Source organism: Mobula birostris, chromosome 5 (genome assembly GCF_030028105.1).
Source record: "Mobula birostris isolate sMobBir1 chromosome 5, sMobBir1.hap1, whole genome shotgun sequence".
In the NCBI taxonomy this organism is placed as follows: Eukaryota; Metazoa; Chordata; class Chondrichthyes; order Myliobatiformes; family Myliobatidae; genus Mobula; species Mobula birostris.
The window spans coordinates 114,246,768-114,266,326 of record NC_092374.1 but is presented as its reverse complement, the minus strand read 5'-3'; the positions used below and the strand labels follow the sequence as shown (position 1 = coordinate 114,266,326).

At 37.9% G+C, this 19,559-nt stretch overlaps 1 protein-coding gene across 6 annotated transcripts in view; it reads right to left on the bottom strand.

Annotated features, from left to right (window-relative positions):
- thsd7ba (thrombospondin, type I, domain containing 7Ba) overlaps positions 1-19,559 on the bottom strand; it is a 1,047,195-nt gene that overhangs the window by 528,457 nt on the left and 499,179 nt on the right. For all 6 annotated transcript variants that reach the window (XM_072258592.1, XM_072258590.1, XM_072258595.1 and 3 more), the window contains one exon: positions 11,475-11,678. In XM_072258592.1, the coding sequence (XP_072114693.1) occupies positions 11,475-11,678 (204 nt within the window). The remainder of the gene's footprint in view (positions 1-11,474; positions 11,679-19,559) is intronic.

Genomic DNA, 19,559 nt, shown 5'->3' with positions numbered 1-19,559 from the left:
TCACACCCTCATATGGAAACACCAATGTTCTTGAAAGTAAAATCCTAGAAAAAGTAATAGTTTATGATCCATTCCAATACGGGTAAAGCCCTCCCCACCATTGAGCACATCTACATGGAGCACTGTCTCAGGAAAGCAGCATTCCACCCCCCAGCCATCCTAGTATGCTCTCTACCCACTGCTGCCAACAGGAAGAAGGCACATGAGCCTCAGGACTCACACCACCAGCTTCAGGAATTGTTATAACTCCTCAACCGCCAGGCTCTTGAACCAGTGGGAAAAACTCCACTCAACTGTGAAAAGTTTCCACAACCAAAAGACTGACTTTCAAGAACTCTTCATCTTATGTGCTTGATATTTATTGCTTGCTTACTTTATTTTGATTATTTCTTTCTTTTTGTATTTGTGCAGCTTGCTGTCTTTTGTACACCGGTGAACACCCAAGTTGGTGCGGTTTTTCATTGATTCTATTCTGGTTATTCTTTTATTATGGAATTATTGAGTATGCCCACAAGAAAATGAATCCCAGGGTTGTACATGGTGACATAAATGTACTTTCATAATAAATTTATTGTGAACTTTGAAATGTTTTAAATATATACTGTATACTTCATATTGTAATTCATAGTTTTTATTGTTATTTATCGCAATGTACTGATGCAGCAAAGCAATAAATTCCATGACATATGCTGGTGATATTAAACTTGATTCTGATTCTGATTATGATTCAGAAAGTTCAAGATTTTTTTTGACAGTGTTGAGTTCCAAGTCTTGATTATTCAACTACTCCCTAAAATTTTAGTCTGTATATAATGAACTGGCATTTGTGATATTAGGATTTTTTTCAGGCTTTATCAGCTTTGTTAATTTTAAATGCCACAAAATTAGCTTAATATGAATTAGCAATTACTAATAAAACACACTCTATTTATAACTGAATGTACTGAAGTTCAAAAAACACAGGTAACAAGTCACTCTTTGTACTTGTGGCTTGAGATGTAAGGATAATAAATTGCTTCCACTGTGGCTGAACCCAATTTATTTTCATCTATAAAACTCATTAACAGTACATATCAAAAACACTACATTATTCTTTATAAAAACTGCATTGTGCTTTACAAAAGTTCTGTTAACAGTAGGAAAATCACAAGATGAGAACAGAGCATATTCAATAACAAAGTTGCTCCGCTCTAAAAGATGAGAAAAAAATTGATTTTAAACAAAATGGAAATAGTCTTATTTTAAAGGGGCAGGGACTAAACCAGGTAGCTCCCTACAAGGGGGAGAACCAAATGGAAGTAATCTGCGCCCATTGTCCAAAATGCAGACAAGCTACCAATTCCTCTGCTATCTACTCATTAGAATATGCAAGAGTACTAAACAGCCTCTTTACTGACACTCACACACAAACAGCCCCAAACTGTAATGCTTTAGTGCCCCTTCAATAGTAAGCTTATTCTGGCGTTAGCAGGTCTTGGTCATCATGCAGAAGGTGGATCTGACACAGGAAACTGAAGAATAACGCAAGGGGGACAGCAAGATTTCTGGTATCATTGTGGGAGCAGGAAGTAATAGGAGTAAATACCCTTTAATCACAGGAGGCCTGGGACAGGCTGGTACACAATATAAAGATATAAGGAACAAATGGGTATGGAAGTCTGCCCCAGCGGACAAGTCATGAGAATCTACTGTGCAAAGAATAATGCACATAGTCATGGTAAGTGAATGCAGTTTCAAAAGGCATATTCCAAAACTGCATCAGTCAAACTCCTTTGTCATCAGACCGTCATGATTCATTCAACAATGATCCCTATCAGTAAGGATTCATACATCACATTCAAATGCTGCACTATGTCTTCATGCACTTCCATTCCTGAAGCAATTTGCCCGCAGTTATTCAACCACGTTAGCCTACTCAGATTGGAAGACTGTCAACTGACAAATATCTATCTCTCCTACAGAATGAGGCTGTTATGGAGGACGAAAATGTGTTGAATATTAAGGAGCACTAGGACAAACAGAACCACATGGAAGGAAGTCAGGCACTAAGGAAATATTGAATGATTAAATTACGTTTAATCATGTCTGTGCGAGGAGTGACGTCCCACACAGCCTTCCGATCTGCGCTTTGTAAGGCATGAAAATGCCCAACGCAGGCCTCTCAGGCCTGAGTCACCGTCATCATCATCATCATCAAATTGCATTTGCATGAAATGTGCGATGATTTCACCTGCAATATATTTATTTTATGGTATATTTTGTTTTTTCATGTGGCCAAATCATAACATTAATAGATGGAAGAAAAAGAATGGGAGTCAGTTTTGAATTCTTCTAAGGGAACAATATCTTCATGTTCCTGTTCTCCAAGGAACTGTGGGTATGTCTGAGCTCACTTTCATGCCAACAATGACTTCATGCAAACCTACTTTGTAAAACTCTATCGTAGTTCTTGTAGCAGATAAATCAATATAATGCAAATTGCATAAGATTTCACCTGAACAAAAACATCATAAAACCAGTTGCCATACCTTCTTTCAAGTCAGTGGTATAATGTTAAAATTATTTTCCATTGAGTGCAAAGACAAGCTGTATGTTCCACACTGGTGTGCAAACACCAAACATGGATCCCTGGAAGCTTGCAATGGAGACAATTAGCTGAGACTGGGATGTGTTATTAGAAATATTCCATTAAAACCTAAGTACCAAATCTGGCAGCCTCCAAACATTTGGTAGAGTTTCAGTTGACACAATACATAATACCAGTCTTCTCATGCTCCCACATCTCTGCATTGTGCAGTTACTGGACAACATTCAATCACTAGCCCATCCATTAAAATATGAACATTTATTTACTGCTCCGATTGCTATCATTTTTTACTAATTCTTCAACACAATCGCATAGACAGGGAAGAGGACGGTGAGAAAAATAAAAAAGTTATTAAGAAAGGGGAAAGAAGGATACATTAATGTCACTGCATGACCTTGTGTCATATGGGAAAAGTCATTTACTGCTCTTAAGCATGTTTAATACACTCCAATTCAGTTTCAAGTATACCTTACAGGTATATTGAGTGGCCTGAGAAATTGATTGAAAGCTAAAACAGAAAACTTGAAATAAAGAGTGTAAACTGCCACTGTGTTCATGAACAAGGATAGTCAACGATTCGGATAAATAAAATTGAGAACTATGCCTCAATGCCTACTTCACAACTAGATCCTTGATTTCCTCACTTGCGGACCCCAGTCAGATCAGATTAGCAACAACATCTCCTCCTTAATCTCCTTCAGCACAGTTGCACAAGGCTGTGTGCTTAGCCCTCTGCTCTACCAACTTTATACTTATGACTGTGATGTTAAGTACAACTCCATTTGCTATATTTCAGTCTGCTGATGACATTATTGTTGTGGGACTGAGAATCTGGCAGAATGGTGACATAATCTGTAAAACCAAAGAGCTGATAATTGATTAGTGGAGGAGGAAATCAGAGGTCCATCAGATGATCAGAGGAGGAGAAGGTCAGCAACTTTAAATTCCACTGTGTTAGTTTTTTTGGAGGACCCGTCCTGGGCCCAGATTGTAAATGCAATTATGAAGAAAGCACTGCAATACCTCTGCTTCCTTAAGAGTTTACAGAGATTTGGCATGACATCTAAAACTTTGACAAACTTCTATAGATGTGCAGTGCAGACTATATTGACTAGCTGTATGACAGCCTGGGATGGAAACACTAATGGGTTTGAATGGAAGAACCAACAAAAAAAGTGGACATGGCCCTGTCCATCATGGATAAAGCATTCCCCAGCATTGAGCTCATCTACAGGGAGCACTGTTGCAGGAAATCAGCATCCATCATCAAGAACGCCCAACATCCAGGCCATGCTCTCTTCATTCTGCTGCTAGAAGGAAAGATGTACAGGAGCCTCAAGACCAATGCAGCCAGGTTCAGGGACAGTTATTACCCTTTAATCTAACAGGCTGTTGAACCACAGAGGGTAGCTTTACTCATCCCAACACTAAACTGATTCCACAATCTATGGACTCATATTAAAGGACTCTACAACTCATGTTCTTGTTATTTATTTATTTATTTTTAATTATTATTTTTCTTCTTTTCTCTTTGTATTTGCACAATTTGCTATCTTTTGCACATCGGTTGTTTGTCCGTCTCTGCTGTGGGTGGTTTTACATTGATTCTATTGTGTTCTTTCTATTTACTGGGAATAGCTACGAGAAATTGAATCTCATGGTAGTATATGGTGACATATATGTACTTTGATAACAAATTTATTTTGAACTTTGAAATAAAAGGAGTCCCAATTAGGATAAGTAACAGACATCCTACACCACCAGGTTGAAGAAGAGTTAGTTTTCCAAGCCACTCACTTTGAGAGCCATCTGGCACAACCCGAGTCATTAGTTAAGCAACACTATAACCAATTTTAATGACTTTCAACCTCATGTTCAACTTCAGTTTATTGTTATTCAATCATACACATGTATCTGCCAAACAAAACAACCTTCCTACAGACCAAGGTGCACATCACAGTAAATAGAACTCACATGCATAAGATATAAAGTAATATTATCGCAGGTAAACTAATGAATAATAAGGCATATATACATTACAATTTAAAAAGTAAACAGTATAACGTCACTGGTGCCTCGGTGGCTGGAAGTTCAGTAGTCTTAGACCTGGGGAAGGAACCTGAGTTCCATCCTAACAGTTCTTATCCGAAGCTACGGTACCTCCTGCCTGATGGTTGTGCGTCAATGAAATTATTGGAGAGATTGTTGGATTGTTGCACTTTACACTAAAATGAAATTTTTTTGTTCTAATTTTATTTTTTCTGGTAAAAATTGTAATGATTTAAGTTTGTTTTTCTCCTGAACGCTGCTTATCTGATACTATAGTATGTGGCTGTGACACTGTTGCAAGTAAGTTTTTCATTGCACATGTACTTGTGCCTATGACAATAAACTCAACTCTAACTTTGACAGAAGGTAGGCACATGAGGAAGGACCCCGCAGCTTAAATAAAAACAAAATATGCTGGCACAGTTCAGTTGGACTAAATTATATATTTGTGTTGTATGTGAATTGATAAGTGGAATATATCATTTCATTTAATCTTAGGAGAATACTGACGATAGCTCATAAGCATAAGTGTGAAATGGGACGTTTTATGAGAAAAGTATATTTTATTTTAAATAAGTTGCACATCAGCAGTTTAATTTTTAGTTGGCAAGCAATAAATACATTAATTTGGAACTGTGACTAAATTTAGCATAAAACTTACTGTATTCTGATTGAAATTTGTGTGCATCTCTCAATGAGAATATGGTGTTACGTGAATTCTGACAGCATCTAGCCTTTCCCCTAAGACTTCTGATTAACTGATTCCAACAGCCTGCAATATGTGAAAAAAGGCTTTTCCTTGTGATTCTTTCAGACGATTCATATTTCCGAACATTCTTGTTTTGAGATATCAATAACTGGCATTCCCAGATATAATGGATACCATAGACAACTTCCAATCAACCTAACACTGCTGTCATAGGGAAGCATGTTTTGAAATGGAAATCTAGATAACCTTTGTCATGTCCACATCATACAAAATGGACCATAAGACCATAAAACATAGGAGCAAAATTAGGCCATTCGTCCAATTGAATCTGCTCCACCATTCCATCATGGCTGATTTATTATCCCTTGTAACCTTTGATGCCCTGACTGTTCAAGAACCTATCAAACATTCTCATAAATATGGCCTCCACAGCTTTCTGTGGCAATGAATTCCACAGATTTACCATCCTCAGGCTAAATAAATTTCTCTTCATCCCTGTTCTAAATGGACGTTCCTCTATTCTGAGGCTGTGCCCTCTGGTCCAAGACTCCCACACTACAGGAAATGTCCTATCCACATACACTATATCAAGACCTTTCAATATTTCAATGAGATTCTCCTCATTCTTCTAATCTCCAGCAAGTACAAGCCCAGAAATCTCAAATGCTCCTCATACGTTAATCCTTTCATTCTTGTGAACCTCCTCTGGACCCTCTACAATGTCAGCACATCTTTTCTTAAATAAGCGGCCCAAAACTGCTCACAATACTCACAGTGCAGTCTGGCCAATGCCTTACCAACTCTCAGCATTACCTCCTTGCTATTATTTTCTAGCATTCCTTTTGAGAGAACTAACATTGCATTTACCTTCCTTAACACTGACTCAACCTGCAAGGTAACCTTTATGGATGCCTGCACAAGAGTTCACAAGTACCTTTGTACCTCTGATTTTTGAATTTTCTCTCGTCTATAAAATAGTCTGCATCTTTATTCCTTCTACCCAGGTGTATGACCATACACCTCCCTACACTATATTCCATCTGCCATTTCTTGCCCATCCTCCCAATCTGCCTAAGTCCTTCTCCAGACTCCCTGCTTCCTCAACATTAGCTGCTTTACCACCTACCTTTTGTGAAAAGAAACGGTCCCAATGCCGACCTTTGTTGAACACGATTAATCACCAGCTGACAACCAGAATAGGACCCCTTAATTACCATTCTTTGCCTCCTGCTAGTTAGGCACTCTTCCGTCCATGCTAGCAACACACACAAAATGCTGGAGGAACTTAGCAGGCCAGGCAGTATCTATGAAATAGAGTATAGTCAACATTTCAGGCCAAGACCCTTCATGATGTGTGACAGTGATGAAGGGTCTCCACCCGAAACATTGACAATACTCTTTTCCATCAATGCTGCCTGGCCTGATGAGTTCCTCCAGCATTTTGTGTGTGTTGCTTGGATTTCTAGCATCTCTTCTGTCCATGCTAGTATCTTTCCTGTAATACCATGAGCTCTTATCTTGTTATGCAGCCTCATGTGTAGCACCTTGTCAAAGGCTTTCTGAATATCCAAGTTCACAACATCCACTGACTCTTCTTTGTTTATTCATCTGATTACTTACTCAAAGAATTCCAACAGATTTGTCAGGTAAGATTTTCCTTTAGGGAAAGGGGCTGACTTTAGCCCACTTCATCATGTGCTTCCAACTACACCAAAACCTTATCCTTAATAATCTTTAACATCTTCCCAACAGCTGAAGTCAGGCAAACTGGCCTATTATACTGGACACCTAAGATTTTGCATCCTGAATACTTCTGTGAGTATCTGATGGATTTTTAACATTTCATGAAAATCGCCATGAAATATTGCTGTCACACACCATGTTCTTGAAATCACCTGTATTTGTTACTTCAATTCATAATTCAAGTCAGTTAAAATGTTGCCCACAATCTAAGTTGAAAAGTTTTCTATCTTGTCCAGACATGCCTGGTCAGGCTTATGTAGGGTGGATGCTACATGGTGGGACAAGTTTTAGAAAGGCTATAAAAGCATCTATGCATTGTGTTTGCATGTATATCACTTTGCTGTCACCTTCAGGAACATGCTCTACACACATCGCATATTGTGTGTGTTCATAAAGTAACTGTTTTTTGAGGAGTATTTCTGAAATTTCTTGTCAATGTTGCAACAGCCACAATACTATCTGATATACTTCTGGCAATTGTACGCTTAAATCTCAAAGACAGAGCACGGCTCCTTTTTATTAAGAAAGTCTATGAGCTCTACTTTGGGTGTAAAATCGGTGACCAAGACAAAGCCTTGACTCCTCACATTTGTTACGCAACATGCGCTGTTAAACATAGAGCTTGACTCCGAGATACTCGGAAGCCAATGTTACTCACGGTCCTGATGATATTGTTAGCAGAAGGACCATGAGACAGACTGCTACTTCTGTTTGACCAGAGTGTCTGGTTTCTCTGCTAAAAAAAAACAAGAAATCCATTGAATACCCCAATCTCCCTTCAGCCATGAGACCTGTGCCACATGATGATAGTCCTCCAGCACCAAAGCCACCAGAGTCATGGAGCTTAGAGGAGGCAGACAAAAATGTCATGATGCACATGCCAGGAATGGAAAATGAGGCTGAAACTGATACAGATTTTGAACACATTATGTTGAGTGAGCCTCATCTGATAACTCAATTTGAGTTAAATGACCTGGTCAGAGATTTGGATTTGTTAAAGGCAAAAGCAGAATTACTGGGTTCAAGACTGCAAGGATGGAATATGCTGTCAATATAATTTCCATGAAGGATTCCAATATTTGAGACAGATGTTTCCCTGAATAACTGATGTCAAGTTTAAGGAAGGCATTTTTCTTGGCCACAAACCAAACAGGTTATAAATGACAGGCAATTTGAAAAACTTCTAGTGGGATCGGAGAAAATCACACGGATGGCCTTTAAGGATGTTGTTGAAAATTTTCTTGGCAACTACAGAGCATTATGTGCAGCCAGTTAAGACGATACCTCAAGCATACAAAACTATGAAGTGCACCATGTCACCAAAGATTAGTTTTCTGCATTCCCATTTAGACCTCTTCCTGCAAATTTTGGCACTGTCAGTGACAAGCATGGTGAAAGGTTTCACCAGGATATTGTAGTCATGGTGAAACAATATCAGGGCAATTGGAATCTATCAATGCTGGCTGATTATTGTTGGACACTTAAGCGAGAAGCCTCAAACTCAGTGTACTAATAAAAGTCATCAACAAGTTGAAAAGCATCTGCACCATAATGCAATTAAACACATTACATTCAATAAATATTACTTTCTAGTTTATCCAAATTCATATGTGATACAAGTGATATTTACTCCCCTTTAATACTGAGTCGTCTGACTTCATCTCTCCTCTAAAAATACAAGGCAAATTCTATTATATTATGATCACTGTATCCTAAGAGTTCCTTTACCTAAAGCTCCTGAATCAAATTTGGTTCATTACACAACACCCAATTCAGAAATACCTTTCCCCTAGTGGGCTCAACCATAGGCTGCTCTAGAAAGCCATCATATAGACATTCAACAAATTCCCTCTCTTGGGACCCAACTCCAACCTGATTTACCCAAACTAGTTGCATATTGAAATCCCCCATGATTATTGCAACATCATCCTTTTTATATGTGTTTACATCTCCCATTGTAATTTGAAGTACACATCCTGGCTTGTGCAGTGAAATCCCGATTTTACGTGCCCCAATTTAACGCGAATTCAGATATAACACAATGAGTTATTGGACTCCATATCCATGTCAATCCATACTCCCTCTCCTCCAGCCGTCAATACTTCTCCAGCGATAAAGACTAGAAGTCAAACTCAAGTTGCACGAGACCTCGGGATACCGGAATCAACACTTCGTGGCTGGAAATTTGATGAAGAAAAGTTACGCGTGTCGCTTTGCAAAGTTGAAGAAGAAGCAGGATTAAAAACCAAACACCTGAAGACAACCAAAGATGTCAGCCTCGATGACTCCCTGTATGAGTGGTTCATTCAAGCTCGCTCAGAAGGCCTTCCAATTTCGGATCCTATTCTCAAAGCTCAAGTTTTAATTTCTACAGTAACAACGATCCTGATTTAGCGCGACCCCGCTTTTTTCGCCATGACATTTTGTGGACCCAAACGATCGCGTTATAATGAGATTTCACTGTACATTCAAAATATATTCAAAGTTCAAATAGATTTTATGATCCAAGTACATATATGTCACCATTTACAAAACTGAGAATCATTTACTTGTGGACATACTCAACAAATCTGTCGAGTAGTAACTATAATAGAATCAGTGAATTACAGGCAAGCTAGGGCTTTCAACTAGAGTGCAGAAGACAACAAACTGTGAAAATGGAAAAGGAAGAAATAATAATATAAATAAATAAGCAATAAGGTTCGTGAACATGAGAAGAAGAATCCTTGAGAGTGCGTCCATTGGTTGTAGAAGCATTTCAATAATGGGGCAAGTAACTTGAGTGAAATTATGTCCTTCCCTCAAGAGCCTGATGGTTGAGGGGTAATAACTGTTCTTATATCTGATGGGGTGAGGCCTAAGGTTATTGTACCTACTTCTTAATGGCAGCAGCAAGAGGAGAGCATGTCTTGGTGGTTGGGGACCCTGATGATGGATGCTGCTTTCCTGCAAGAGCATTTCCTATGGACGTGCTCAATGGTTGGGAGGGCTTTGATGTTTCCATACCCAACTGTGATGCAGCCAGTCAATATACTCTCTACTGCATATCTATAAAAGCTTGTCAAAGTTTTAGTTGACATGCTGAACCTCAGCAAACCCCTAAGGTAGTAGAGGTACTGCTGTGCTTTCCTTGTAATTGCACTTACAGGTCCTCTGGAATAATAACACCAAGGAATTTAAAATTGCTTACCCTCTCCACCTCTGATCTTCCAATGAGGACTGGCTCATGGACCTCTGGTGTGTAACTCTAGTATATAATTCCCATCAGGGTATTTTTTATCCATGCAGTTTCTTAACTCTACCCACAAAAATTCTACGGCTTCTAATTCTATGTCACCTCTTTCTAATTATTTAATTTCATTTTTTATTAGTGAAGCCACCCCACCCCCTCTGTACCTGCCTGTCCTTTTGATGCACTGTGTATCCTTGGACATTAAATTCTCCACTATGATCTTCTTTCAGCCACGACTCAGTGATGGCCACAATATCATACATGCCAATCTCTAACTGTGCTACATCATCCACCTCATTCCATATACTGTGTGAATTCAGACTCCATTACTGTATATCCCTTGATATTATTCAACTTCTCCTTTTTTGAGTGAAACTTCTAACCCCTTTGTTTAAACTTTAACAAAAATACAAAAATATATAGTGATCAGTTTTAGTCTTTTTGCCAGATTTCTTTCGGGTCAAACTACATAGCTTAATGTGGTGTCCATTTGAATTTCATGAAAAGATCCTTCAATAATGTCTCTCCAAAACATCCAGACTCTTTGAGAGTATAACGAAAATGTTTAACTAATAAACTTGTTCAGGTTACTTGGTACCAAAAGTATAGAAGATTTTACTGATCTATAAACAAGAAATTGCTATTGACCATCCCTAAACACTGAGTGATTCTAAAAGTGAAATATAACCTACTATATGGTCAATGCTTTCCTGGACTACTTAGAACATAGTAACTACTGGCAAATTTGCTTTGGATCAGGTCCTGATACAGATTTATTTTATCAACACAAAAGGAAATTCAAGGTATGTGAGTGCACAAAGTGACAGTATGTCGTTTTGTTTACTGGTATTTTAATCGGAGCATGAGAATTAGGAGCATCCAGGCCTTTGTGTCTGCAGATTATCGAGAGAATACATTAGTCACTGAAGCACAAATGGGGAAATTGACTAACACATTCGATACTGAAAGGAAATGTTAACAACAAAACAGGAACAAAAGAAAATCGTTAAAACCAAAGTACATGTACAGTTTGAAAACAAAACACACTGAGATTCAAAAGTTAACAACTAAGGGAATGTTACAAGTTAAATGAAATGAATGCATACCACCATGGTTGCTTACCTCTGAACATTTTCAATCTGGATGCAACTAACCTTGAATATTCTTGCACAAAATCCTTTGGTTGAAAAAACCTTTCCCACATGTTTGATTATTGTCTGCTACACAGAGAGTCTCTTCAAGAAGATCCCAATGATAGCAAACCGGATCTTCACAATGAATGGCTTCCATAAGATGTGGACATCTTCCAGCACTGGCAGTGGGCTCTCCAATGACATGCCGCCTTCTTATCTTGAAACCTACAAATTGAATTGGTTATAATTTAGTGGCGTAATTGAAGACAGAGTACATAGTATTTAGAATAATCAATAGAAACAAATTTCATTAATTAGTCTAGCAGTGCATTAGACCAGTTAATCAGGGATTCCCAACCTTTCTTATGCCATCGGCCAATACCATTACACAAGGGGTCCATGGATCCCAATTAAGGAACCCCTGAGTTAAATGTATTACAATCCGATAACTAAGAGTATCAAAAAATTCTGAAGATATCTATAGTATCATGATTGTCGTAGTTTGGGTTTGGAGGCTTGGATGCCTCAATGACCTGGAGAGAAATGTTGTCTGGCATTAGGGCCTTATGCTTTGGCTCTTGGTAAGGTCACCCATGCCGAACAGGTCAAAGGGCAGAGGCTGGACTAAGAGTGGCCTACCAGTCCTCCAGTTTCAGGGGTTCAGCTCAAGGTTAACAACCCTGACTTCCATAGGTGCTGCCTGACATGCTTAGTTCCTCCAGCAACTTCTGTGTGTTGTTCTATTTAAAATTAAACATTTTTTTAAAAAATTAAATATATGGGAAAAAACTGCTGGACAAAAACTGAATAATTTCTTTAAAAATGCAAGTGACCAATTAATTGCCTACAGTATGTCCCTTGCCATTGTGCTTGTCTAGCAAAATTAATGCAATTGCTGTTTCTACAATAAATCTAACATTACACATTTCCTACTGCAGGAACAGCGTACCACCATTGGACTTCATGTTGTCAAAACTCTGGTGAATATATTTCAAGATACTTAGACAGAAAATCTTTGGAAAGTCTGGGTCATTGACTACTTTTTAACATTCAACCTAGATCAGGTTTGCACTATCAAAGTCCATTTGTCATCTTGGATTCTGACACAAAGACATATGTTACTCCTATGGTTTAATAAGCGATTTTTTTTAATTTTCAAAGGAAAATTGCTTTTAATTCTACAACATCCACTTCATTTCTAATGTCAAGCATATTTGAGATCGTTTTCCTTTTCACTTAGAGAACTTTCAATTGCATGTTGGTGTGGTACTTTGCTGTTTACTTTAATTTCAACATGAAGAATTACAATTTAAAATTGCCAAAGCTCACTATAGGCAACATCCAAGTACCTGAACTGTTTTCCTACCAAAGCAAATAATTCCCAAAGGCTTAGTAAACTGGTAGTTCTACACCAACCTTGCAGGTTCCACTGTTTATTTGCTGGCAGCGGTTCAGGTTTTATGAGAAATTGTATAAAATTTCCTTCTATTAGCATACTGATAAATCATCTAAGTTTATTTACTGCTTGAAGGACCATTAGTCATGGCAAATGGCATTAAATAGCCCATGAATGATAAAACAACAATCTCCATACTGAATTTGCATGTGCAATTCATGTTTTAAACATTTAACTCTTACCTCCCATACAGTATACTGGAATGTTTTTGAATATATTTGGTCTATTATTATTTAAGACTTTGAATATAAATGCATACAAACATGCAGGAGTCAGGATCAATTCAAGCAATGGTTAAATAAAGAAATAAATTGTGTCAATGAGTTTGCATGCAAAAAATGTTTAAACTCAAATTTCATGAGCATTAAATTATTTTTAAATATTCTGATACATGAACATATATTGGACTAAGATTATGCCACTTCACGCCTATGATTTGCCAGCTGAACAATACAGAACACTAAAGTTATAAATTTTCACAAACAGCTTGTGCATTGTTACTGTCCTTGGTATCTCTTAAGAAGTGCAAATCACTTAGGCTTCCAGAATAAATGTATTTTCTTTATGCCAGTGAAATAGTTCATTTGACGGCATCAAATTCTAAAACAGAACTTCCTAAACTAACTTTGTTATTCACCATTCAAAAGAGCAGTCAGGATCAGGTTTAATATTACTGGCATATGTTGTGAAATTTGTTGTTTTTGCAGCATGCAATACATGATAATAGAAAAAATGCAAATGATGGTAAATATATATAGTTAAATTAAATAACTGGTGTAAAAATTGAAATAAAAATGTAGTGAGTACTGAATCCAGTGTTCATGGATTCAGTGTCCATTCAGAAATCATATGGCAGAGGGGAAGAAACTTCCTGAATTATTGAGTGTGTGCCTTCAAGCTTCTGGATCTCCTTCCGGGTAGCAATGAGAACAAGGCATAGCATACATGACAGGGGTCCTTAATGATGGATGCCACATTCTTGAGACATCACTCCTTGAAGACGTCCTGGATGCTACAGAGGCTAGTGCCTATGATGGAGCTGACTGAGACACAACTTTCTGCAGCTTCTTTTGATCCAGTGCAGTAGCACCTGCTCCCCATGCTCCCCCCACCCCCATACCCGATGGTGATGCAGCCAATTACAATGGTCTCCATGGTACATCTGTAACAATTTGTGAGTGCCTTTAGTGACATAACACAGACTCAACCTATAGGAATAGTCTCCATGGTATATCAGCATCACTGATGTTTGAACCTTCTGTGCATTTAGATGGAAGACCGCACTATTGTTTCTTTTACCAAAATGCATTATCATACCTTTCCCAACACTGTATTCCATCTGCCAATTTTTGACCATTCTTCCAATTTGTCTAAGTCCTGCTGCAATTGTATTGCTTCCTCAGCATTACCTACCCCTCCACTTACTTCGTATCATCCGCAAACATTGCCACAAAGTCATCAATTCCATTATCTAAATCATTGGCAAACAATATGAAAAGCATCAGTTCCTATATTAAGCCCTGAGGAACTCCACTAATCACTGGCAGCTAACCAGAAAACACTCCCTTTATTCCCAATCGATGTCTCCTGCCTGTCAGTCATTACACTATCCTTGCCAGTATCTTTGCTGTAATGCGATAGGATTTTATCTTGTTAAGCAGCTTCATGTGTGGCACCTTATCAAATACCTTCCGAAAATCCAAGTAAATGACATCCACTGCCTCTCCTTTGTCCACCCTGCTTGTTACTTCCTCCAAGAACTTTGACAGATTTGGCAAGCAAGATTTCCCTTTACAGAAACCATACTAGCTTTGGCTTATTTTATCATTAGTCTTCAAGTACCTCAAAATCTCATCCTTAAAAATGGACTCCAACACTTTACCAACCACTGAGCTCAGGCTAACTGCCCTATAATTTCCTTTCTTTTGCCTTCCTCCTTTCTTAAAGAGTGGAGAGACATTCGTGATCTTCCAGTCATCTGAGACCATGCCAGAAACAAGTGATTCTTGAAAGATCATGACCAATGCATTCGTTTTCTCTTCAGCAATCTCTCTCAGGACTCTGGGATGTAGTCTATCTGGCCCAGGTGACTTATCGGCTTTAAGACTTGACTTTGTGTCATACTTTTTCCTTTGTAATAGCAATGGCACTCACCCCTGCACCCTGACACTCATGGACCTCTGACACACTGCTAGTGTCTTCCACAGTGAAGACAGATGCAAAGTACCCGTTAACTTCATCTGCCAGTTCTTTGCCCCCCATTAGTACCTCACCAGCATCATTTTCCAGTGGTCCAATATCAACTCTCACTTCCCTTTTACTCTTTATATAACTGAAAAATCTTCTTGTATCCTGCTTTATATTATTGGCTAGTCTGCCCTCATAGTTCATCTTTTCCTTGCTTATAGCATTTTAAGTTGCCTTTGGTTAGATTTTAAAAGTTTCCCAATCATCCAGTTTCCTACTCACTTTTGCTACCTTTCCTTGGCTTTTATGCATTCCTTAACCTCCTTTGTCAGCCACAGTTGCCTACCCCTGCCATTTGAGAACTTCTTCCTCTGTGGGACACATATCTAGCCTGCACCTTGTGAACTATTCCCAGCAACTTCAGCCACCTCTGGTCTTCCATCATCCCCGCCAGTATCCTCCTCCACTTCATGCCATTCGAGCTATGCCTGGCCACACAGTCATGGGTGTAGAAAGAGCAGAGCAGTGGGCTAAGCACACGTCCCTGAGGTGCACCAGTGTTGATTGTTTGTGATCCACACAGATTATAGTCTTGCAGTTAGGAAGTTGCAGATCCAATCGCAGAGGGAAGTACGACAGAGTCTCAGATTCTGGTGCTTTTCGATCAGAACTGTAGGAATGATTATGTTAAACACTGAGTTATAGTCAATAAACAGCATCCTGATGTAAATATTTGTATTGCAAGGGAACATCCTCTCCATTATTTAGTAGTCCTTCCTTGTATATTATAATCGGATAGTAAACAAGATCTTGTTTTGGAGATATCAGCCAGAATCTGTCCTGATTATTTAAATAAAAAAATCAATGCAGAACATTTTCTCTCACAGCATATCAATGGATTGAAACAATAATTCATGATCATAAAAATAAATAAAACTCCAAACCCAGCCTGGGTATCTATAGTAAATGGAAGGGGATTTTACAAAGAACATAAAATAGTGAGGTCAAAACTCCAAGTTTAAAAATAATTAACACTACATTTAAGACCAACAAAAAACAATACAATAACAAACAGATAAACGTGATAGAAATATGAAAAAGAGCATTACTAGAAGATCTATGGAGGTTTGATGGGCAGATGGGAAAGAATAAAGTTCCAGGAGATGAAAAAGCAAATGGGACCAATGGAAATGTTCGGCTGGGAGCAGTTACAAGCTCAAAGATGAAATCACCTATTCCTATGTCATAGTGAGTAAGTAAACAAACCAACTGTTCTTCTGAAACAACTAGCAGAACAGAAAATTATATCATCGTATGGGTTAAGAGCAATATGTGTATTCAAGAACAATGGCAGTGACACAAGTATACCTATTGTTATCAAGTGCATCTGCTTTTAAACTCCAGAAGTGAACTGATAAATTTTGCACTGAATTGAAAAGCACCAATTGCAATCTCCAGTCCCTTTAGTATTTTCTTCTTCTATTGCCTTGCTGAAACATTTAGTTGTGACTTTTGATCATAATGTCCTGTCTCTAAGGAGAAATCTCTCTTTCACGTTCCTGCTTCAACTTCAGCATTAGAAATTCGACTTAATTCTTGTTAAATATTATGTGATCTTCCTGTGCCCACACTTCTCAAAACTTTTGTTATGTATTTAATATTTGCAATATTTGAGTAATCTTGAAGTGTCCCAGCCCAAAATGGGGACTGTACTTTTTTCCATAGATGCTGCCTGGCCTGTTGAGTTCCTCCAGTATTTTGTGTATGTTGCTTGGATTTCTAGCATCTGCAGATTTTCTCTTGTTTGTAGATATGTTGTTTGATTAAGCATTCCTGTTTGTTTAAATAATTCATTACAGGCTATATGTATAAACACATGAAATGCACACGTCATCATGCTATCATGTGATACATTTGCACCTCGTTTAAAGTAAACACGAAGTTAGACTCGCATTCCCAGATTCCAATGTGTTCCTTTGAAATGATTTAATGATCTGAAGTTACAAAAAAGCATTGGTGAAGAGGTTATTTTTAAAACGAAACCAAAACAGCTATCAACTTGCTGAAGCACAGTCAGATGTTCAAACTAAAAAAGATGCAGTGAGGAACAACAATTAAAAATCACAGCCTAGCACGTGCAGAGATGATCAAATTAAAAAAGCAGCACAGCATGTGTCTTCAGAAGGGAAGATACAATCGAGTTTTAAAGACAAAATCAGAAAACGGAAGAATTCACAGGTTCATAAGAAGTGAGTAGATGTGATAATAATCATAAAAAAGAGCAAAAATGGCTGGGTATATCAGAAAGATTGATGAGTCTGATTACACAACAAATAACTGGCTCATGTATCCTGAGCTAATCCAACAGTATTTTGAAGCAAATGAAATAGCCAATGAGAAACAAAAAGCAATTTTGCTGTGTGCATTGGGTTTAAAGAAATACAGTTTGCTACGAGGCTTGACTGCTCCAACCAAATCAGCAGAAATGTGTTCTGCTGTTATTGTCAAAGTAATCCAGGAACACTTAGAACAAAAATCATTGCTGATTGCAGAATGCTTTAGGTTTCATAAATTGAATCAAAAAGAAGGGGAGTCCATTTCAGCTTATATGGCTGAATTGAAGAGATTGTCAGTAATAGGCTTAATGGTGCACTGAGAGATCATTTAGTTTGTGGAATCTCACAAGAAAGCATTCAAAAATAGCTTCTAACTGAAGCACAACTTGCATTTAAAAGGGCAATTGAAATCATTGTTTCCATGGAACCAGCAGACAGAGGTGCAATTGAGTTGCAGTCAGGAATGAAAGTCAGCATCTCTAAACAGAAACTGGCCTAGCCAAATAAATTGTGTTTCCACTGTGACAGGGGCTCACACACAGCAGACCAATGCAGATTTAAAGGTGAAACTTGTAGAAAATACAACAAAGTAAGGCATGTACCAAAAGCATGTTGGACAGACTAAAATAAATTGGCTGCTCAAGCAAGACAAAAAGCTGAAGCATTAAGTTGCAGTTTCAATAAGAACACAAAACTGTGTTATGAAAATCTGATAATGATGAGAGTGACACAAGACTGAATAGCTTTGAGATGTACAATGTGAAAACTAGAGATAGACAAAGCAGCATAATTTAAATAGATACGTACAAAATGCTGAAGGAAGCAAATTAAAATGGAATTAGACACTGGTTTGGCAGTTTCAGTCATTCCAGAAAATGAGCTTGAAGAGCATTTCAAAAATACAGAACTGAAGACATACTGGTTAATAGGTTAATTGTTAATTGACCACATGAGTGTAAATGGGTCGTGTGGGCTTGTTGGGTCAGAAATGTTTGTTTCTGGGTCGTATTTCTAAATAAAAAAATAATTCAAGGAGGCTACAGAGGGAACCAGAGATATGAGCATGATCTGGCAAATGAAGTAAATTTTGAAACTGTTCGCCTTGACAGAACAAACAAAAATGAAGCATATCATCTGAATGGGAAGAGATTGCCGAGCACTGAGATGCAGAGGGATCTGGGTGTCCTAGTACACAATTCAGAAGAAAAGCTAGTACGCAGCTACAACAAGGACTTTTGTTGCTCGAAGAACTGAATACAAACATAGGAAGTTTATGTTTGAGTAGTATTAGTGAGATATGACTTGGATTATTATGTACAGTATGATTCTTCTCAGTTAAGGAAGGAGGTTAATGCATTGGGAGCTGTTTCAAGCTTTACTAGCTGATAATAGATGCCTTATGAGTAAAGGACAAACTTGTGTCAGTTGGAGTTTAGAAGTGTGAGAAGAGATTTGATTCACATATATATTCTTAGAGGTTTTGACTGTGTGGATGTGAAATAGCTGCTTTCTCTTCTGAAAAATCTGGAACAAGGTTTCATGATTTGAAAATAAGTGAGCACTCATTTAAGGCGGGCAAGAGGTGATATTTTGTTTATTCTTCGAGAGGGTTGCAATTCTTTGAAACTTTATCCCTCAAAGGGTGGTGAAAATAGTGTTTTTGAATACTTTTAAGCCAGTTGTAAATAGATTCTTGGTAAACAAGGTCATTGATGGTCACTGCGGTTAATGAGAATGCCAAGTATAAGTTACAGTCAGATCAGTGATGATCATATTAAATAGTGAGGCAGACACACTGGGCCAAATGACCTACTACTGCACCTACTTTGTTTGTTCATATTAATGTTTCTGATCTCATATGTTCTGAGTCACTTAGAATTTCCACATTTTCTTCATTAGTAAAACTCCATGCCAAAAACTCATAATAAACCAAATACATCCAGTATTCACCTTTCAACAGAAAATAAAGTTTCGCTGATATCTATCTCACAGACAACAATATTTTTCCTGTATTTAGTTAAGGTGGCTCAGAAAGTTTGCCATAAGGCTTCACATTTTTCAACTACTATTAAACCAAAGAAGATATGTTTCAAAGAGGATAATACATAGGGAGATAGGTGCAAAAAC